The sequence below is a fragment of the Apteryx rowi genome, unplaced genomic scaffold (assembly GCF_003343035.1).
Source record: "Apteryx rowi isolate R43461 unplaced genomic scaffold, aptRow1 scaffold_1, whole genome shotgun sequence".
Taxonomy (NCBI): domain Eukaryota; kingdom Metazoa; phylum Chordata; class Aves; order Apterygiformes; family Apterygidae; genus Apteryx; species Apteryx rowi.
The window spans coordinates 10,480,113-10,503,045 of NW_020447196.1; the positions used below are offsets into that span (position 1 = coordinate 10,480,113).

The window sequence follows — 22,933 nt, forward strand, 5'->3', positions numbered from 1 at the left end:
CAGCGGGGCAGCCGGCGCCGGCGCCGCGCCCGCTTGCCGCCCATGGATAAGGCAGGCTCGCTGCACACCTCCGTGCCCACGCCTCCGCCTCGCCTCTACCTGCCGCGCAACTTCAGCTGCAGCGCCTGCCTCTATGGCAGCCTGGCCGAGCCGTGCAAGGGCGGCTGCAGCCCCGACGGCGAGGCGTCCCCCCCGCCCGCGGTGCGAGAGGCGGCGGGCGAGAAGCCGTCCCGCGGCCGCGAGCCCTCGCTGCCCGCCGTGCCCCCCAGCCCCACGCAGCGCCGCCGCGCCAAGTCGCTGCCCACGCCCGGTGACCGCAGCCTGCGCCCGGCGCTGCAGCAGAGCCCGTCGCGCCGCAAGACCGTGCGCTTCGCCGACTCCCTCGGCTTGGAGCTCACCTCGGTGCGCCACTTCTGCGAGGCCGACCTGCCGCGGGTSCCGCCGCCCGCCCCGCCGCCGCGCCCCGCCGACCTCCTCAAGACCAGGAAGCCGCCGGCGCTGGGCGACCTGGAGCCGGTGCTGTTCGGGCCGCCGCCGCCGGCGCTGGAGCCGCTCTTCCCGCCGCAGCCCGGCGCCAGCCCCGGCTTCGCGGAGCGGGTGCGGCAGCACAAGGTGAGGCTGGAGTGGGTGCGCGCCGAGCCGGCGGGGCTGCGCGGCGCCGTGCGCGTCCTCAACCTGGCTTACGAGAAGGCCGTGTCGGTGCGCTACACGCTGAACCGCTGGGCGAGCTGCGCCGAGGTGCCGGCCGCCTACCAGCCCTCGGCGCCGGCCGACGGCCTCACCGACCGCTTCTCCTTCCACCTGCCCCTGGGCGCCGCCGCCGCCGCCGAGGCCTCGCTGGAGTTCGCCGTGCGCTACCGCGTCGCCGGCGCCGAGTACTGGGACAACAACGAGGGTGCGAACTACCGGCTGCGGGGCCGGCCCCGCGCCCCCGCCGCCGCCTGTCTCCCGGGGGACCCCGACAGCACCGCCTGGATCCACTTCATCTGAGCCGCGCGGCCCGGCCGGCGGCGCGCGCCCCCGCCGCGGCCGTTGGCGGCGCGAGGCGGCGGCCGTTGGCGGCGCGCGGCTGCGACCGTTGACGCGGCGGCGGCCGTTGGCGCGGCGGGGGGTCTCGCGCCTCCTGAGGCGCCCCTCCCCCCTCCCCCGCAGCCGCCCGCACCGATCCCTGTGGGGAAGCGGGGCGCTGAGGGCGGCCGGTCCGAGCAGGTCCCCCCCCGCGCCCGTCCTCCGGCTGGCCGACCCCGGCGCCGCGGCCCCTCGCAGCCTGGGGGGGAGGCAGCAACCGCGGAGCCGCGCCGCCGCCCTCACAGGGGTCTTCGGCCTCGCGCAGTCCTCGTCTCCGGTTGCTCCTTTGTAAGTTACCAGAAGATATTTTTGAATTCTGTTTACAGATAAATATAAATGATTTATATTTTCTATTTTACTAGCTGCATTTAGGGGAAACCTTTCAGACTTCCCTAAAGATGTCAACGCACGTCTAGGTGTAAGGTGTGTAAGTCACTAGTGTCGGGTAATGCCACTGGCGTTCCACAGCGTTTTCCGCTGCAAGCTTGCTAACGTTTTGTTATTATAACCAAAGTTGCTGTGAAATAAGGATTTGAAGAGCTGATTTCTGAGGGGGGAGAGGCTGTAGACATTTGCAGAGTTTTCTAGGCAGAACCAGGATCCAGGGATGCAAACAAGTCCTCTCGAGGTGCTGGAGGCCAGGACCGGCTGCTCTCGTGTCTGCAGGATCAGTGCTGGAAGCACAGAGAACAGTATCATAGAGCATCCTGTTTGCTTAATCCTGCTTAAGCAAAGCTTGGTTCCCAGAAGATGCTGGATCCTTGTTCAGAGCCCCACTGATTGAGTGTCCAGGTGGACAGAGATTCATTTGTGTTAATTGCCCTGCCAGGTTAAGGGCCTTACTGGGGAAAGATTATGGTATTAAACCCAAAAGACAGAATATGGAATAGCCCCTGTATGGCTTTACTTCTCATGCTACAAACATGATTAATGAGCTTAAACAAATATTAAAAATTTTTTTGAACCCTATTTAATATATATAAAGAAATTTAGAAAAGTGGTAAGAAAACAGCATCATAGTCTACTGAGAGATTTTCAAAAATGAGTGTTTTAAAGATGGGTTGGTATGTTTTCATAAAGGTTTGTCAGAATTTTGTGTTTGTTTCAGTACAGTTTCTCCCATAAAGCTGCTTGTGTTTGGGTCTGCAGGATTGTCATGACATTCCACCAAAGGAACCGGGGATGGCACRAATTGAGTCCATAATTGTAGTTTGCATCCCAAGCAACATTTTAAGTTTTATTTCTGTTAACAGTTTGAGTTTCTTATGCTAATATATCAGTGCAGGAGCTAGCTTTTTGAAGAACAAAATGCCCCACATTTCTTGTAATAATTCCAGTAAACCACAGATTTCATAAAGCCAGCTAAATTAGGTCAAATAGAGGAAAAGTCATATCTTGCTGTTTAAAAAGAGATTTATCAACAAAAACATTGAAATTGCAGAGTATGCTGACTTCTGTCTTTAAAGCTATGTTTTAAATTATATTAAGAGCGAACAGAATATTTTTGTTTTTAACTTGCTTTTTCAGGAGTTCAGCTGAATACAGGTTGTGCTGGTGCCAAATTTGGGTGCTAATTTTCAAGGACTTAGGCATGCATGTGTTTGCAGGAGAGGGACCTGCATGTATTACTTCTGAGAGCAATAAAACTGATGACAATGTGATCTTCCTATCTGAAGGGCTGTAAGATCAGGCCTTTAATGTTTTGGGTCTTCTGTAGAATGCTTAGAAATGAAATGTAATTTTAACTACATTTTTATGTTCATCGTAAGGGTTAAACATCCCAAAAGGCTTGATTTATGTCAAGTTCTTTTAGAACCTCTTGACTTCTGTGGGAATTGAGAGCACTTTGTCTCCTGAGGGTCTGGTTCAGGCAGCATAATTAAATTTCTGGATTCTGGGAGGAAAAGAACTGGAAACTTCATGGAATTAGAGCACTTCATTTAATTTCTCTAGACCATTTTTTCTGATCTAATAAAAATCATAGCAAGAGTGGTCTTTCTGTATTATTCATAGCTTGGTTTTAATTCCCAACCAGTTTTCTCATCCCCGTGTTTATAATAAAAACAAAATATAAAATAAATAAACTGTCAAAATTCTATTGAGTATTTCACATTTTGGAATATTAAGGCCCTGATCCCATAGCAGAGTAACCATGTGTACCGCTAGTACACATTTATAAAGCCAGGATTGCAGAACTAGGGTCTTAAACTGTTCATGATTAAAGCGTATCGAGTAGTGTATATGATAAAGAAAGCCCTAGTGTCTTTTAGCTAACCTTATTTAAAAGAGCCTTAATACTAGAGAGAAGAAAAAGGACCTGTCTCTGTTTGAAAGCACTTTGAAATCTGGTGAAAATATAGGCAAACTCCTTTTTTATGTGTTATAGCTTTCCAAAACATTTTTGCTTGGCCTTTTTACCCCAATAGTAAACCAACAACTGTTACTCAGATTAATGATAACACTGAAGCTTTCTAATGCTCTTGCTTGGAGAAAAAAGTAGTTTCTATGCATTTTGGATTAACCAGTGCTATTACTTTGTTTATGAATATTTAACAAAATTTGTTATTTACTGTTCTAATGGCTTTGGAAGCATGAACAGTGATAAAACCATTTTGAACAATGAATAACTTTAATTATAGAACTTTCAAAATTCTTTTGCAATGAATGGCAATTTTCATCATAGCTTGATTTTTACAGTATCTACAGGCCTGTGACCATTAAAAAAAAAAAAACTTCTTATAGCAATTGTGGCTGAAACTCTTTAAATTTGGAATACCTAAAAAGATGTACATGCATCAAGTATACTAGCAAGTTATTCTCTTACCCCTTTTTTATCCTTACTTACGTAAACTTACTGTTGTTTTCAGTTGAAATTTTGGGGTTTTTTTTGTATTTTTATTTTATTTATGACTCCCTTTGTCAGGTATAAATCTGAAAATTCAACCTTTTTGGATGTAGCACACCTACAAGAATGTTTTGCAAAACAGAGAATCCTGAGCTTTCAAACAGTTATGCCTATCCTTAGCATCAAGTTTTGCAGGTAACTTTATGGATTTGAACATGAACACAGACTATCTATGATATACTGTGCAACTCCAGTAAAAGACATAGTTTTCTGGAAGCATTTATAAACATTTACTTCTTAAAGCCTGGAAAGTTGATGTGGGCCCAGTTGGCTTTGACTAGAGAACGCTACCAATGAAGTCTGTGGGAGAATTTTGAGGGGTTTTAACAGTAACTTACTGCCAATATATGCCAGAACTGCACTGTTTTGATTATACATGATTTTCACTTCTATGACATTAATTTATTTTCAAGCAAGATTTATTCAGATTTATAAACACATGTTTAGTTGCACTGATTGTGAGTATTCTCACCACTGACAGTGTTTATATATGGTTTCCAATCCTGTAGATTTCAGTCTGATGCTATACATGGCTTGCTAGAAGCTTTATGATAAACAGAGATAAAATTAAAAAAAGATACCAAATAACAATTATTTCATAMTTATATAAATGATAACTTTGAGGGGAAAAACTTGTGCTGAATTGGATACTTTTAAAGTTGKTAGGACATCGATCATTTTAATGGGAGCAGGAGCAAAACAAATTTCTTTAATTCATATGTCTAAAGAATGTAGTTCCACAAAATGAACTTTCTCTCCCAAAGTAAAATATTTGAAATAATTTCCAGGAGGACACTGATTTTTCTAGCCAGCATTTTTCTGGAAAGATGTCGGCTCTATATTTTTTTTTATTTACATGGGTCAGCTAATGCTACCTTCCTTTCTAAGTGATACTAGAATGTCTAGGCAAGGCAATAATCCTTAGATAGCATACTTCACTTTTAAGTGAATTATTCATTGCTTATGTCTTTGGAGATGTAAAAATGTGTCTGTTACTTATTGTGCAAAATTGTAGCTTTATGAAATGTGCCATGTTATTTTATGTGCAATACAATGATACTTTATACAGTAAGTCAAATTGTATTATATGTCTGATACACATTGATGTTTGCTGCTTCACACTTAAACTGATAGATATTTTGCATGTGATTCTATGCCTTTTATGGCAATATTTTTTAAATCTACCCTAATTATTAGAAATCCTAACAGAATACCAGGAATCAGAACAATGAAGTAAACAAAATTTCAGCTAGCTAAACATAATACTGTATACTAGCATAAAAAATAGCAATTGAAAATATGGTGTGCTCATTTCCAATGAACTTACCTTATTTTGGGTAATTTTTTTCTCCTGTTACCATTCACAAATATTTTTTTCATATGAATGCGTGTGCCTCAGTATCTTATTAAACAACAGAATAAGTACACACATTTTTTAAAATTATTTCTCTGTATGTGAGGGGAAAATGTATCACTTGAATGAACAAATGTCTCTTCATGCATAAGCATGAGCTCTTTACAGATACATGAAGTGTTTTTTTGGTAGAGCCAAGAGGTAAACATCTGCTAATTCTATATTTTAATGTAAAATAATCTGGAGAAATACTCAGAATCTGCTTTCTAACTTATTATTAAATATATATTGAATTTTTTATGTGCCTTTCAACATTTGCAAGTAAGAAATCTCATGTGTTCCTTAACTTCCCTGCCAAAGTCCAATAATGGCTTTCTCATTAAAATGAAATTTATAATAAAAATATAATAATTCCAATTCCTGACACATTTTCAGCTGTGCCAGAAATCTTGTATCAGTAGAAGCCAGAAGAATTTGATAACATTTTCCTGTATTACAGTGAAAAACAGTACAGTGGGAAACATGTCTTCCTGGTACACCTCTAAAATTATGTATTTAAGTAAAAAAAACCCTGTGACTGTATTTAATACAAGAAAATATATTTATTGTGTATATTCACCTCTTATAGATATAATTCTAAATATATATTCTATGTGAAACCAGAAATTCTAGTTTTTTATGAAATGTATTTGTGTAGACATTACCATCTTTTCAGCTTTTACTGTTATTTGATGCTGCGTAATGCATATCATTAATAYTTATGAATGGATTTAATCTGTCTGCACAGTTTGTATCATGAAATTAAAGTGCTCACTATAAGGAATATCTGAAGAAAATGACTTCTATCTTCAAATTATCCTGCATGGCTTTTTGGCAAATCACCAGTAATTCTGTATGCATTTCATGTATACATGATCTGATAATATGAAAGGATTACTTATTGAAATGAAAATATTTTGAATAGTGAAATTAAAGCTTTATGAACATAAATAGTTTAAGGTAGGAAGTAAAAGTAGTCAATTTTGCTGTAAAAGAAAAATACAGTCTTATGTAGAGCTGATTGGGATTTTTTTAAATGTAAGATGGTGACTTTTCAAAATTGAAACATGTTCAGGGAAACATATCTGTTTCAATAGGAAGGTTTTCTCAGGATCAGCTTATTTGAGAGAATTGCTCTAAAATAGCTAAGCGGTAAGAGTACTTCTTAATTTCATGTATGGACTTGAATGTAGGTCTTCCACAATCAAAGTGAATACTGAACTGTGAAACCATTGGCTATTCCTGAGGCTGGACTCTTTATTCAACTTTTAAACATTGCTTTTAAATTATTTTATAGAGCGGAGGTTTGGACCTGGATTTTCCTATCTTATATGAGCATCCTATTCATTCAGCTCTTTTGGGTTTTGTTTGAGCTTTCTCTTTTTGAGAAAGGTCCGATTTTATTTTCATGCATCATAGGAAAATTCTTTTATGTTATAGTTTTTTGAGGGAAGTGGAAAGCAGTTTTCCTTTCAGTTTTAGTCTTTTAATATTAAACAGTAGCATGCAGAATAAAAATATGCTTGACATAACACATACACTAGTAATTCCAAAGAATATAGCTAAGAAAAATATAATAAAATGTGAGATGTGCTTTTTAAAAATGTATGTGCTTTGATTTGATAAGGAAGGCAAAACGTCCTAGTCTCCAGTGCAAGCATATTTATACCAGGGATTTTTTTCTATGCAATACTGTGGTACACCTGTTTTTGTAGGGATTAACTTCAATGGTTAAAGTTTCTGTATCTGTATGTTGTATATAGAATATTCTGTTAAATATGTCAATAGGGAAACTTTGTGTCTTAAATAGTATTATATTTTTAGGCTCTTTTTTGTCCAGTCTGACTTCACAAAGTCATAATCATTCTCCTTTGAATAATGGTAACAAAACAATAATTCATAAAATTGGGTCATGATGTCTCATGCATAACACCTTTCTCTACTCTTTCACCTTCCGGAAAGAAAAATTGTTTGTTGCGTTACTTTTGTGAGTTTTAATTTTTTTTTATCTTCGTATCTTAGAAATAAGCTGAATTGTATTACAGTTTTAAATTGGCAAATCTTATATATATATATTTTTTTCAATTGAGCCCAAGTAGTAGAACGGAAGTTCGCTGGGATTGCTCTCAAGTCCAATTTCTAAACTGTGGTATAATGGATGTTCATATAGATCTTGTGAGTGGTTTCATGGAGGGGCACCCTCCCATGAAGTTCCTACATTTTAAGAGGGCCAGGATATCATAGCTTGATGTAAAATGGGCTCTACTTGAATGCAAAAACCTGCCAGCATCTGGTTTGGAATCCATGTTGTAGTGCAGGAAAATTGACTACTGTGATAGAAAATTAACTATTCTTGAAATGATTTAAACCAACCTAACTTCTCATGTACAGTGGTAAACAAATTATTTCTCTCAGTGATGGCACTGCTGCCTGTTCAAGACAATGTTCTGTAACACGCAAATTTTTGTCATTGTTGCTTTGATTTACCTTGACTTTGTTTAAAAAAAAAAAAGTTGTTTCTTAACTTTAAATTGAACTGGTAAGCTGCTCTTGGTTGTAGTTTCTTCTGCAGTGTTTATACAGCACTAAATAATGTTTATTTTTAATGTTTGTAAAAATAATATAATATCACCAAAAGTTCGGAATCAACTTTTTGTAATAATGCCTTGTAATTTATCTAGCCTTACTGTATTTCAGACTATTTTCCACTAAAACTATATCTAGTCACTGGTTGTCACAACTATGAAAAATATATATTTATAAACCTGTAGCTTCTATCTATCATTAAATATGAATGATACAAATTGTGATTGTGTCGTAAATATGAACCTGTTTTTTGACTGAAAAAACATGAGTTCCTTCTGGTTGACAACTTTAAAAAAATGTTCTGATTTATCTGTAGTACACATAGGAAGACATTAGGTAATGTACCTTAACCTCTGAAGACAATCATTTAACCTTTGGGCCAGGTTTTCAAATCGAGTTGTCTTCAAGCAGTCTCCATTAAGAGTGTTCTCTATGGAAGCTGCTGTATGCTGAGTTCTTTTGGAAATCTGGTCTTCTGGTTTGTTGTAAGTAATGTTAAGTATAACTGTTATTCAAGAAGTTCGGATGAGATTATTGGTTGGCATAAATGTACRTAGCTAGCTTTGTAGTCTTGTATCTTTACGCAGTTTACAGACATAGCCATTATAGTGTTCTGTAGTTCAGAAAGGGATGCCGGTATTTTAATTCTTTGTGGCTTTACTCTGTCCCAGTTTTGCATCATTGCAGTAACTAGCAACAGTTGGAGCATTCTCATTGCAGTTTCAGCATGTAGCTGCCAAAAGCCAATTGTAGGTACTAGAAGGTACAGGAATACATCTTTCTTGGAGGGAGTGGCTGTCATGGAAGGGATGCATGAGATACATGAGAACTGTGTTTTTGTTTATTTTATTAAAAAAAATAACCAGTTTAAATTGTCCAGTGCTGAAGGACCACTTGCACTAGAAGGAAGCTTTCTAAGCCCCATGTATACTGAGCAGTAACCACAGTAGTGCTCTCTCTTTAACCAACGCATACTTTCTCCCCCAGTGATGGAGATGGTGGTGATGGAAAATTGAGGTTATCTAGATATTAGCTAAATGAATCTTAAAGACTCTTGTAAAAAGTCTTTCCTTGTCAATTGCTGAGTTCAGAATACTTGTTTCTTGAATTCTTATAATGCACTAGTTTTCACAGTCTTCCAGTAGATAGCACCTTATCTTATAGTGTCAAGAACTGATGTCAGCTTTTTGCTGACCAAAACTTTTTAGCCCTTCTATATGATAAAGATAGCCGTATAGTCATCGGGAGAATAAAAGTTACATGTCTGTTCTCATATATTTTGTACAACTTATTTTTCTATACAACACAACTTATTTTACTATACTCTTATCAAAATGTCTGCTTAGTTGTCTGTATATTATTATTACTGTTTTCCTTGATGTCATTGGAAAGGCAAAGTAAATAAAATGTAACCCCAGAATTCTTTTTTTTTTTTCCAGAGCGAATGTTTTCTGATTAAATGCCAGTCTAATCTTTTTGTTCAAGTAAAAGCAAACTCTTAGCTCACATAAAATACAGAATCTAGATCTGTTTTCTTAAGGTGCCACTGTATAAATATTAGAGTATAATAATCAGAATAATAGAATGCAATTTCCTATTCTCTTTGGTAAGGCTTATACTTTGAATTTAAAAATGCAGTTATACTTGAATGATCCTGAAGTTTTAAGATTACAGTTCTGGGTTAAGATTATAATGATGTGACAGAGTGCTCTTAAATGCAAAAAAAAAAAAGGCATAGGTTTACATTGTTCTCGAGTGAGACTATGTTAGATTCTCCATCTGAAATAGTACTTCTGTAGATCCCATAGAAGCAGGGGCCTCTGTCCAGAGAGCAGGTGGTAGAGAAGAAGTAGCTGGAGCCTGTTGTCTGTCAGTTACCTCTTTTTGCTACATCAGTGCATTGGACACATATGTGCAGTTATTCCCAACCAAGTCCTAGTTCATAGGGTAAGTTACTAGACAGCTGGGGTAATGCAGGTTTCTTTAATTTGGTCTGGGGCAGAAATGGAAGAACTTAATTCAGTTAGTTCTGAGGTCGTCTTCTTTCTGCTTATTCCTGAGCCAGTCTTTGTGAGTGAAGGAAAGTGGGTCTTTTCAAGCTTAAGCACTTTACCACATTGTACCAACTGAGCTTCATCCCATCTTCATGACCTTCCTGAACCCATCTTCTTTGCTCCCTTTCATCTCCATCCTTTCCCTTTCCAGCAGGCAGGGACTGGAGAAAGGGTAATAACTATGAAAGAGACAGGATTTGCTTGTACACATGCATTTTATATCATTGCTTTAGATTCTTTGCTGCAACTAGGCCCTGCTGGCAGTACCTATGATTGACATAACCAGTGATACTTATGTAATAAAATCAGAGATTTATGGCAGGAGAGAACAGAATGTGTGTGTAAACACAGGATGATCTACTTACTAGTGGAGATAAACCTATGGAAGATAATGGGAAAGTAGAAAAAAATTCCCTTCAAAGGTTTTGAATAGCTGAATTTTTGTCTGTATTGTGTGACATGTTTATTAGGACAGTCTGATTTAAGAAATGCCCTGCAGTCTAGCAAAAAGCTGACAAAAATATTTCAGTTGTAGCTGAGGATCATATGTGAAAGCAAAAAGAAAGGTATGCAGTGGTGGTATTATAGCAGTTTTATCACTGACTTTGCTCTACCAATTTGGGCATGAGTTAGGAGGTTGTCAGAACAGACAAGAATTGCCAAGAATATTTAATTCTCAGTCATTTTCTCTTGATCCAGATACCTGTGGTGAAGAAGGGAGGGAGTGATGATTGACAAAAGAAATACTCTTGTGTTCTAAGAAGTGCAGCCTCATCCTTCTATCTTGTGGATTGTTTTTCATGGTTAGAGAAAGGCTAAAGTGCTGTACCTCCATTAAAATGCATCTCCGAGTGAAATACATTCAACAGCATAAATAATTAAACACTATAAACAAATGACAAAATAGTCTAATAGCAGAGGGTGTAGAACATTGGTGTTGCATTAAAATAGATCAGGTCTGAAATGACTAAATTATCCTTTATCAGGAAGAGAGGGATATCAATATTGTAAAGGAAACTAACCAATTAAAATACCCCTGACTAAATACCCTTGCCAATGATTTATGCTACAGTGATGTCTCAAATATTATGGCAACAGTAAAAAAAATGACATTCAGGACACTCCTAGGCAATCTAGGCTGCTCTCAAAATTTGTCTCCAGCTCGTACCGTCTAGAGCATACCTTGCTGGTAATTTACGTTGATAAGGCTCTGCGTCTTGCTCAAGGTGCTTTCCAATTTTTCTTACATCCATCAGGTCAAATTCCCCAGGAATGGCTTTCCAAAAGACGTTCAGTTTTTCATCAACCCATTTGCATTTCACCACATTAAAATACATCACTATTCTCTGTAAAAGCGGTCCTGTGTTCTGTGGGTGAATTTTGCAGTCTCTAAGACTGATTCAGCTTCCATTAATGCTAAAAGCAGTTTTGCCTGTAACTTTGATGGAAGAATATGTTTGCCAAAGCTCCCAAGCAATCCCTGCTGGATTAATGAAAAGACTTCTACTGATGTAGTGGATAGGACCATACTTGGAACTTGGTAAAATTTCAGATCCACCCCCCCCCCAATCCCTATCTTGACAAGCTGACAATTTTAGACATGCTGCAGGAAACAAGGAGAGCAGGAGAGAGGAAAGATGATAAAATGAGGTTGCAGTGAATTGTTTTGTTAGATATAGTTCTGGGAGGAGTGATTCTTAAACATTTTCAGTGAAGCAAGAAATGCTTAATTTTTTTCTGGTCTTGAAGTTGACTTAGGAAATTAAATGACACTGAAGCTGAGGAGTCAATGCAGTGTCTTTTAGAGAGTAAACTGCTGAAGCAGAAAAGTGGGCTGACCTCCCTTCCCAGTCCTCCTTACCTTTCCACTGTACCACTATCATCGTTAACATTTTGAGTGCCACCATGTGGTGGAAGTATACGATGATTTCTTTTTTAACTCGGAATGAGCATTAGAAATGTCACTCATGCTGTGGTTAAGAAATAGAGATATGACACACTTGTAACCTAATCATCAGAGCTTCTTAGGTAATTATCTTACTGCTAATTTAATGACAGCGAAGTTGACATTGTCCTTTATATTCATAATGAAATCTCCTGACAAATTAAAACAATATTGTCATACACACGTTTCCAATACTTACTACGATAGATGCAATGTTAATCTATTTAACAGCTCTTCTTCGTTACTGAAATTAAATGATGGTTCACTAGCTGTGTGCAATAACAGTTTGATGCATCTATGTAACATGTTACTTAAAGAAAAATCATGATGCAGAATCTACAGAGACATAGCAGTACTGGAATGTCACCACCTCAAAACATCAACTGTTATTATTTCTGTATTTTTGTTCTTTCAGTTCTATACCATTGTTTTTTTCCTATGATCATAAGTAACAATACCTGAATCTTACATACATGATGCATCAAGATTCATAGGGAGAGGCAGTATTTTATTGGTTGGAAAACAGAAAAATTTTTGGTATGCAATGCTTTCAGGTTTGAAATAGATAAAAATCTTCAAAACTGAGTATGGATTGAAAAGAATAGCTCCAAGTTTAGCTTGTATTATTCACCTATATAATTTGAAAGAAAAATGGGTTGATATTTGTGGAACAGAAAGAAGGTGGCAAGAGGAAAGGTGATGATACAGTTAACCCCTATGAGATAGAGACTTAATTACTGCTTGTGGGAGAAGCATGGAAATTATAATTGGCTATAAAACCAATCTCCGTACTGAGTCTGTAACATTTAGTATCCRGTAATTATGAGTTTTAAGTTCTCAAGCTCATCTGTTAAAGATACTTTTTAGGTCTCCCCTCAGAATCAAGACTTAAGAGCCAGAGACAAAGTGGTTGTTTTGTGAAAAATCATCATCTCCTTTATTCATTTTCTATAGGAGCACACTGCCGAACAATTTCTTTTTTCCCCCTACAATTTATACAAAAGCATTTAGAATAAAGTATGTCGTAGTCCAAAACTAATACATATTCACTCCATGTTTTTATTTCGATGATTCTATTAAAAAGATTCTTTATTGATTCATCTTGGCAAGTTTTGCATTTTTGCTCTTGCAGAGTCTGGCTTAAATCAGTGCACATTGATCTGTCTGAAGTTTGCTTCTGATGAATTTAGTGAAGCTGTGGGACTGTGTGAGGTCTAGAAGCCCTGCTTGGGTAGTACGCATCAATCACAGGTGAATAATTTCATAATGTAATTTAGGCAGTTGGGTGGCTTATACAAAGATATGAAAACACTGCTCACTTTGATAGATACCCTTTGGTCTAAATAGCTGCAGAAGACCTGAGCCCTCAGCAAAACCATACAAGAAAGGCACCTAAGTATCACTGCTCCCATTTGCAGAGGTAGTGGTAGATTTAATAAATCACTTCAAGGTCATAGCAAACCCTAAAGGAACTAGGAACAGAGAGGTTCCTGGTCCTCTTCCTTAAACAAAAGAACATCCCTTCTCCAACTGTTTGGCATAAAAGAAAGGTGGAATTCTCTTTCAGATGGTTTCTCCAGAAAGTTGTCATTTGTGTAACCTTATAAACTCTATTAATACACAGATGAGGGCAAAGCTTGAGGAAGAGACCAGACTTTCCAGTTTTTACTATTCCTCAAGTTAAGTGTCAAGTTCTTTAGGGATTTACAGGAGTGACTCTTTCATATTTCATTGATCAAAAGGAAAGAATACAAATATTTTCAAGGCAAAAGTACATAAAAATGCTTTACAGTGCTCTGGACTAACCTTAAGGGGAGATCCAAAAAGGTCATATATGGCAGTGAATGAAGGGCATATCATTAATTACTCTCTTGTAAAGATGAAGAGAGTAGAGGTGGAAGAAACAACAAATTGAAACATTTTCATGCATTCCTATGTTCATTTGCCTGCACTCATTCTAATTTGAATGAAACTTTCTCTTTCCTTTCAGAAGGTGCACAGGGCAGTTAAAGACCCCAACTGACATGAGGGAGTCTGTAACAGAGGCAAGGATCAAACTTCCATGTCTCCAGGCCTTGACTGTTGTCACAAGTCTCTTGTGAATACTGCATGATACTGTGAATAATGGATAAGTACTGACCATTCTTAAAGCACTTACATTCAGATTTACTGGAGCTTTTTGTTTATCAACCATTGCCAAGTCAAGACTTCTCTGGAACAGCCAAACCCACTCTTTCCAAACTCGTGAGGAGAAGAGATAGTCTCATCTTAGACACAGAGTGGTCTATCTCTTGGCAGGGTGTTCATCTGGGACTTGTTTACGAAAAATTTAGATCTTCGGATTTCAAAAAACACCAACTGTTTTGACATCCTTTCAGATCTTAAAATAGGTGCCTACATTTTTATACATTAGAAAGTTTTAAAAAGAGGTTTCTGTAGAGCCTGCAGTGTATTTCAGCCTGTCTAGAACAGCTGCAGTTTCAAAGTAACTTCCAAAGGAATTGTAATTCTACCTTTGTCTTCTTACATGGATTAAACATTCCTGTTTCGTCTTAGATCAACTTAAGTGTACTTGGTTTTTGCTTCTGCTGTTTTGTAGTTTGCTTCAAACCACTATTGTAAAATTGGGGAAAAAAACTTTAGTCTAGAACTCTGTTGTACTCTTACATTTTCCCAAAATGCTGGTCCACACAACTCAGCCTTGCCCTTAGATGTCACATCAACTTTGAGTGCATGTTTGTGAATTCATTAAATATTAAGTCTAATGGAGTCAGCAGCTTTAGTTTACTGGTTTAGGAAATGAAAGTTTCAGTTCATTCCCATTACATCCTCATGACAGCAGTACGCCTACTTGTTCCTAGAGACAGGCACATATGTTTAAGTTATACGCCAAAGTGTTGATCACAGATGTGATCACTGATCACACAGTTTTCAAGAGCATTTACTCTTCTGAGATCACCACAATTGCTAAGCGCAAGATGTAAAATTTCTTAATTAGATGTTCTTGTGACATACATAGTGTTTGCTTAGTCTAGAAAAGAAATATGGCCTAAACAATCCACTTGAGAACCCTGATAAACTGTATCATTGCGTGAGTTTTGCATACTAAGAAAGTAAGTCAAAAGAGAAGAACTATACCTTTGTAAGGGCTATTTGATTACATAATAAAATGAAGAGGGAACACATACAGGATTCTAGTTCTGTAAAGAAGCAAAACATGTAAAAATCATGCAGAGAGGTAGTTTGTATAGCTTCTCTCTTTTGGTATCATCTTGGCAACTATAATTAGAAAAAAATATTAAGAGGTTAGGGAGACACTGCTTTTCCACTATCTTAAGAGTGGTAGAAAAATATTTCAGGGAAAGCTGTAGTCCAGAACACAAAATAAGTCATATGCCTATTACAGAGTTACCATATTAATGTATTAAGGCTGTTATATATTAAATTTGATTGTCAAATGACACTTGGGAGGTACCTATTTCAACAAATATATTTTTTGCTTTCCAAAATAGCATAGATTGGAAGTCTCAAAGTTACACAAATCAGGCAATTTAGAATAAGAAAAAGCCCTAGTCGGTTTGCAGATGTTAAACATTTTAGCACTGCAATTATTTCTTTTGTATATGGGATCATAAGTGATGTATTTTTCAGGTTGCCAAAACTGGATTTTCTCCACTGATTTATGACAAACTACACTGAAATATTTTATATGGGTTTATTTCAGTATTCCAGCTCAGTCCTCAATGGATTTTATGTATTTCTCATAGGCATCTTCATTCATCAGTTCATCAAGTTCAGTGGGGTTTTCCACAGTCATCTTGATAAGCCAACCTGTAGTTAAGAAATTAGAAAGAAACACAGTTGCCAATATCCTACAAGAAAGAGACCTTCATGTTACCTCCTTAGAAAAATACGCCCTGGTAGACATACAAGTTCTGTAATGCTGTGGTAGAATCAGCAGGACTTCAGTGTCTTGTGCCAGCAAAACAATGTTTAGAAACTTGAGAAAAAGTCTCTTATAAGAAATAGCCCGAGTCAGACCAGTTATCTAAAGCAGTACCGTCTCTGTCAGTGGCATTAAAGAAATGCTATTTAGAGAGAGTAAAAAAACCTGACCACCCAGTATCTTGAGCTGTTACAGGATCAAAAAATGGAAATGCAATGAAGGGAAATTTAAATTCAACCCCAATCTATGTCTGAAAAGAAAACATTGCAAAAAAGTTGGCAGCAAAGACAAGACTACAATAATGCTTTCATGCTATAAATTTTATTGGACTTGAGCTATATTCAATACATTCCATTTTAATCCTCCACACCATTAAACCTGAAGAATTAAAAATCACATATCTATCTGTGATAGCAAGCAAYACTGTCAGGATCCAGGTGGTATTCTTTACTGAAAGATAAAAATGACATCTTACCATCTTGATAACAAGATTTATTGACGAGCCCTGGATTTTCTGCAAGGGCAGCGTTAATTTCAGTCACTTCTCCGGTGAGAGGAGAATAGAGTTCACTAGCAGCTTTCACACTTTCCAGGGCTCCAAACTCATCTGAAACACACAATATGATTTAATGCTCCTAGGAGGAATATATGAAATGATTTAGTTTTGCAGACAGATACTCTGATGATGACCTGGCCAATGAAAGAAGTGCCTTAATATTGAACAAGGAAACTTTCAAAGAGACTGAAGTCATCAATATTATGACAATGATCAGAAGTACTAAATTTGAAGTTTATGCTCCTCAATTATTCTAGGGAACTTGTATAACACTAGCTATTATAATAGTAGCTGGCTACTATTAGAAGGGATGGATATGTCTTATATTTGGCTAGTCCTTTAGTTAAAGCCCTACAGCATGATATGAGGTAAGGTTAGAAGGAGCTGCATCCAGCTCTTGCTGCAACAGGTCTAAATATGCCTTCTGTGTAGCACTTAAACCTTTCTCTATATAATTTGTCTACRGAACAGATGCAGCCACAGTTTCAGGAGTCTCCATTTTTCTTCAGAAACACTATCAAATGTTACATTTGCACTCATTGGAAAACACCCATTAGTGTTCAGGAGCACGACATTGGAACCATCCAGCTGTCCTTCCCTTTTTTGTATTTTATATGCAGTTATGGAAATGATGCCTGAAGCAACATTAGTCAGAGTAACTCTAAACCACAGAGAAACAAGACAGGGTGGAGGAACATGGAGCTGTCAGAAGACAGCTAGGCATGAGCACAGGGAATCAGAGAACATCTCCTGGGAAGGCCTGGAATTAGATTAAGGCCAGACTGGTAGGAAAGCAAGAACTAAATGGAAATGAAATTCCTTCTGATAAAATAAAACTACAAATTGGTTAATTAAAGTCCTAAACAGAAAGAGCTTTTGTGTAACATTCACTATTCAAGCCAATGTATAGATTTGGCTGAAACAGTTCTATTGGGACCTATTACACAAGAAGGATGTCAAAAGAAAGGCCTGCTATTTTACCTCAGCAATTTATATTCTTGTTCTGCAGCATCTCAGGCTAATGACAAGCGCTCCATATAAATACAACATAGGCTTTTCCTTTCTACCTGCTAATGCTCACTCTCCTTTAACATATAAAATTACATAACTGCATGATTAAGAACATAACAATTTCTAAGTTGCTAATGGGTAGAACAACCTATGATTACAGTTGATACCAGAAATTACTGAGTTTGTATGTTCACAGAAAAATTAGAGCTTGATATCAATTAAATCTTACTGTTTCTTACATTGCAACTCATGAAATGCATAGTTGCAGAATCACAGATAATCAGCCTAAACACTAGCAAGAAGTTCAAATCAAAGCATAAAAATAAGTGTATTTTAAAAGCAGAGTATAAACAGAATTATTACAAAAATGTATTTCAAGTATTTGTTTTTTAAATAAATGTCTTCACAGTTTAAAAGGTAGATTGTCTCTGCTATTATGCATGGCCTAAGGTTTGTTTAGTTTTATCTGACAGAGTCTGAAAATAAAGCCGCGGTCTATCTTAGAAATACCTGAATTAATTTTGCATCCAGAAGATGTATAATGGTATTAATGAACATAAAGATTAATTCATAAAATTCAACTTTGCAAAGGCTGAGTGAGATAAATATAATAATTATTTCATTAGAAACTATAGCTGAACTTACCATGTTTATTCAACTTGGTCCCAACTTCTGGAAGGCTACAATAAACAACATCTCCTAATGCTTCCTTAAAAGAAAAACAAATGAATCAAAGCATACATTAAAGAAACTGTATGTAGGAGATATTTGATACAGTAACTCCAGAACCAATGGAGTATACAAGTTTTTTCTCCCCCTTTCTTGCCTCCTCCCACCCAATTTAGCTCTCATTCTTTTTAAGGATTACACATTCATAATGGAAATCACTTTGGGTTTTTTTGTTTAAAAAAAAAATATGTGTATATATATGTATATATATGCATATATATATATATCTTTTAAAATGTAATGAAAATCATGCCCCAAATGCCAAATTATTGTTTATCTATTACAGTATTAATAATCCTAAGGCTGAATAAGGATTATATAGAGATTCCTTCAGGCAGGATGAGAAAATATCTGATCTTCTTAAAGAACCCCTGACCACCACTATCTTAGATTAAGAAATATATGCCACATTGTATTTCTATTCACAATTGTTCTTTAGCCAGAGGAGTTGCACCATATTCAAGTGGAATTTGGCCTGAAAAGTACATGGCAACTTCTTTGTATAACCATGTGTTCTGAAAGTCTATAAAAACTGAAGTGATAAAAGAGGTTTTAAATTCAACTGAACTATTAAGTTTCTTATCAAGTTCAGCTCTCCATAGGCTTGATCTGAAGTGATTAAGAATTTATCAGAGARTGCTGAAGTAGCATTAATTTTATAAACAATGTGATAGCTCTAAGTCCAAAATCTCAGTGTATAGTATATGCAATTAGAACAATAATAATTAAAAAAAAAAAMCAGTATCTATCCAAAGAGCAAGGACAAGAGCAGGTATGTATAAGTAAATATTGCAAGCTTGGGTAGGAGGAAAAAAAAAAAATCAATACCTGTGCAAAATTGCTGATTCCTACTGTTCCGATACCATTTTCAACTGATATCCACTCATGCTTGTCTGTGAATTTGCGGGCTAAAATGAAACAAACTTGGTATTTTAGAAGTACATGACATGTTGCTTGCTTAGATACAATAATACATTTGCAGGTTTAAACCCTGCTGKTTTTTGTTTTTTTTTTTACTGAGGTTAGCTTTTTGTCTGTTTTTCCTGGAAAATATTTAAGACAACAGTGCAAATTACAGAAGCACTTTGTTCCATTCATGACATCTTCAGCGGCACAACAGAAGCTTACTAGGGGTATTGCTGATAGCATTACTAGTTCCTGTGTAATCACAAAGACTGATACAGTACAGGAGCAAAAGGAGTAGTTCTAGTTCACAGAAGTATAAATCAAAAGTGCATATGTGTACTTTACTTACAGTTACACATCTGCATAATAGCTTAGTGGCTTTTCCAACCTGTTCAGTGATTATTTCTGCCAACCACTTTATTATTCTCAACAAGGACAGTGTGAATGACATGCTGGAAAAACGTGACCATTCCAACATCTCATTCAAGGTACTGCATACTTAAATAGAGCCATCAGTTGCAGTGAAGAGTTGCAATCTAGCTATTTTAAGTGGCTGATTGCCCTCCCTCCTGCTGACATTTTCTGTAAGGTCTATTTCTCACCTGTTTAATGTTGCCACAGATCTATGTAAAATTAAGCCCAATTAATATTGGGCAAATTAATAAGGCCACTCATACAGGTAACTGTTACCTAAAAGAATTTGTTCTCTGTTAATACCGTTACTGTAAAACTATTCAGAATAACTAATATGATGTTCTTAAAATAAGCATATTTAAGACCCTGTTAAATCTTTTCACAACAATCTCACAATTTTGCATATAATTTAGGTCTGTAAGATTCATGACAGGTTTTATTATTGAAAGCACCTCTTTCTATAAAACCATACGGAAAAACTTCAAGAGAAATAATTGAAACAGATGACATTTGTCTTCCCAGCATTTGACCCAGAACTTTTCTTGCTCTGAGAATTTTCAGCCTGCTTTGTTCTTTTTCTCACTTGTAGTGTTTCCACTAAGATTCCTTCTTTCCAGTTTTTTTCTTTTAAATCTTCACTTTTAGCACTAGTCCAATCAGACGAGGGACGTTCCAGAACTTGAAGATAACTTCTTAAACTGAACTTCCTGGGTGATTAGTGCCACATCAGTGCAGCTGGGCCTTCCTTTTGGCTCCAAAATTCTCCTCTTGGGCTTCTCCTCTGGGACGGACTCCTAAGTTTCCCTAGAGAAACTAAACTTGACAAAGCCTTCCTTATTTTGTAAACTTGTGCATGAAGGAAAGGAGAAGTTCTTGCTATAGACGCGCTAAAATCTTTCCACTTTAAGTCAGTAATGTTTTGAGCTGTTTTAATTGTAGTGACCCTCTCATTAACTTCTGAGCACGTGTAACAGAAGCAAGTCTTCTAAATGGTTTATCTTTTAAGATGGTCTAAGTTTTCTAGAACTACATAGCACAATAGACATTTTTGCAAGTATAGACAATTGTGTATATCCTTTTCAGAGTATACTTAATATTTGCATTTTACTCAAAATATTTTGCATGTTTATTTTCCACGCAGTATCAATCAGAAAAAGCAGAGATTTCAGCTAGCATTATTTAAACCTACATAAATTTCTCAGGACATATTCTGATGAACAGAAGAAACCAAGTATCTTGTAAATCATTTTAGGTCAAGACATTAAATCCATGGATAATAGAAATGTCACTGGAAATGAGTAATGAACCGTGAGAACAGAGAACGACACAACCACAAAGAAGCCAGCTGGTACCTTTTTATGTAGAATAATAATATTGTATAAGATGCATTTATAAAGAAGGATTAAAAAAGAGAGAGAAAGACAGAAGATTTCAGGCTTAATTTAGAACAAAGCAGACTGTTAGAAGAGCACATAAGAAAAATTCTAACCATGTAACACACACTGTAAATAAATCCAAGGCCAAATTAGAGAGCGTTAATAAGTAATCTCAAAATTTGAACTTTGAACTTATGCAATCAGCACATTAAATAAATCAGATTAAACGAATATGATATCAAAGCATACCAAACCTCTTCTGTAAGTATTCTTTTTCAGAAGAGCAGCTGAATTTACTCTAACTTCATCAACTTCAACATGACTGTTTTCAGTTTAACTAGTGCATTCTAAATTCAAATCTTCATTTAACGTAGCCTGCCTCTATTAAGTATTTCATAAAGATATGCCTGAAGAGTGAAGTAAAACTCACACCTCCACAAACAGGCATACAAAATGTTTCCTCTCTGCCTAAAACAAAGGTATGATTTATGTTATTACCTTCAAGTTATAGCTATAGAAAAATGATGGGCATAGTAAACAATTACAGTAGTAAAAAAGTTTAGCTCTTGATTCATCTGATTTGCAAGTAATGACCAATAAAAATATTATTTCTTTTACTTGCAAAGGCAGCAGGAGGCTAGGTTAAATGCTATCTGGAAGAAAATTAATGACTTATTCTTAGTAGTAGACATTGCTTTTATAGTGTATTCTCCTTCTCTTCTCCAGCCCTACCTTCTCCTTTGCACTTCCGTTGTCTAGAGTACTACAGATCTTGTTTTCAGACTTCTGTGGCTAACCTTCATTCAAATCAAGTTTTGACAGCAGTAGATATTGTCAGAATTAACTGCATAAATGCAAAAATGCACCAATGCAAAAGTCTATCTTCTGCCTTAATACTAGTGCAGCTATACTGCACAGGCATTGGTTAGACTGACCCAAGCTGCTTTAATGTGAACAGGCCCAAGGCCCTGAAAATCTGGCTCAGATCTCCTGCCAGCCTAAACCAATCTAACTGCGGGGCTGCTGCAGGCCTGAACTTGCCATCCACACATTTTTGCCCCTCTTGTACTGTTGATGATGCTCCTTGAATCCATCAGCAAGCTATTTCAGCATGCTAATTGAAGAAGCAGCTATCCACTTTTGCCTCGAGTTCATTTTCTCCTTACTCAGCCCGCTCAGTGAGGGTTCTGGCGGGGGCCGGGAGGGGAACAAGGCCACACAATGGAAGGCAGACAGCACTCAGATCAGCTTTGACAGCTCAGACTGCAGCATGGCCGTGAGGTCAGTTTTCCGGCAGTTCAGGGAAGTGAAGCAGCTTCTCACGGGATGAGAAATCAGAGGAGCATCAGCACCGAAACAAGGGATAGGTGAAACTGCACTACCAAAAGCAGGGAGAGAGCAATTGCCCCTTTCGGCCATGGGGATCCACTTCACAGGCTCAGCCATCTTGCGAGGCTGCGCTCCAGTTCTCACACAGACAACCCCTGCGCGCGTCCCGCTAGCCTGGATGAGCCGGCTGAGTCCACGCAGCCTGAGCGCCATTCATCCTCGCGTGGCTGCTCTGCTGTAATCCTAACGGCTCAGTACGAGAGCGGAATAGTTCACTGGAGCCGCAGCACCCAAACCCAGGCTGTTGCGTGGCTCCTATCTGCAAAGGACAGCTGAACTACATGTATCAATATAAAGTACTTTTGTATACAAAGCTCTGCCAATCCCATTAGGGCCTGGCAGGTAGGTATGTAAACTTCCGTATCACGCTGTACACGGGACAGCAAAGTCGCTTAAGAATTCATTTACCGTTACAAATTTCTGGCGTGCGTTAGTAAACTACAGCTTAGCAGACAAACGCAGGTAGTGACCTGGGCAGCAGCTGCAGCACAGCGGGCCGGCTGCAGGCTGCGCTCAGAGCCGCTGCTCCGCGGGCGCTTAGCTCCGCGCCCGAGCAGGAGCGGGGCTTCGCTAGCGCAGCCGCGGTCTCCCCGCGCCCGCCTCGGCCCGGGCGGTCCGCAGTGCCTGTCCCGCCCGCCCGCGGCGCGGCCGCTCG

General features: G+C 38.4%; 2 protein-coding genes across 2 annotated transcripts; one reads left to right on the forward strand and one right to left on the reverse strand.

The window, feature by feature from the left end:
• The first annotated feature begins 42 nt into the window (after positions 1-42).
• Positions 43-990, forward strand: PPP1R3E (protein phosphatase 1 regulatory subunit 3E). Its single transcript, XM_026059517.1, has one exon. The coding sequence runs from the start codon at positions 43-45 to the stop codon at positions 988-990; it is 948 nt and encodes a 315-aa protein (XP_025915302.1).
• Positions 991-15,652: 14,662 nt separating this feature from the next.
• Positions 15,653-22,705, reverse strand: GCSH (glycine cleavage system protein H; the record flags this gene model as incomplete). Its single annotated transcript, XM_026059194.1, has 5 exons — positions 15,653-15,782; positions 16,373-16,504; positions 18,110-18,173; positions 19,022-19,101; positions 22,687-22,705. Coding segments are annotated over 5 exons (393 nt in total), but the record flags the coding sequence as incomplete, so codon positions are not given.
• Between the last annotated feature and the right edge of the window lie 228 nt (positions 22,706-22,933).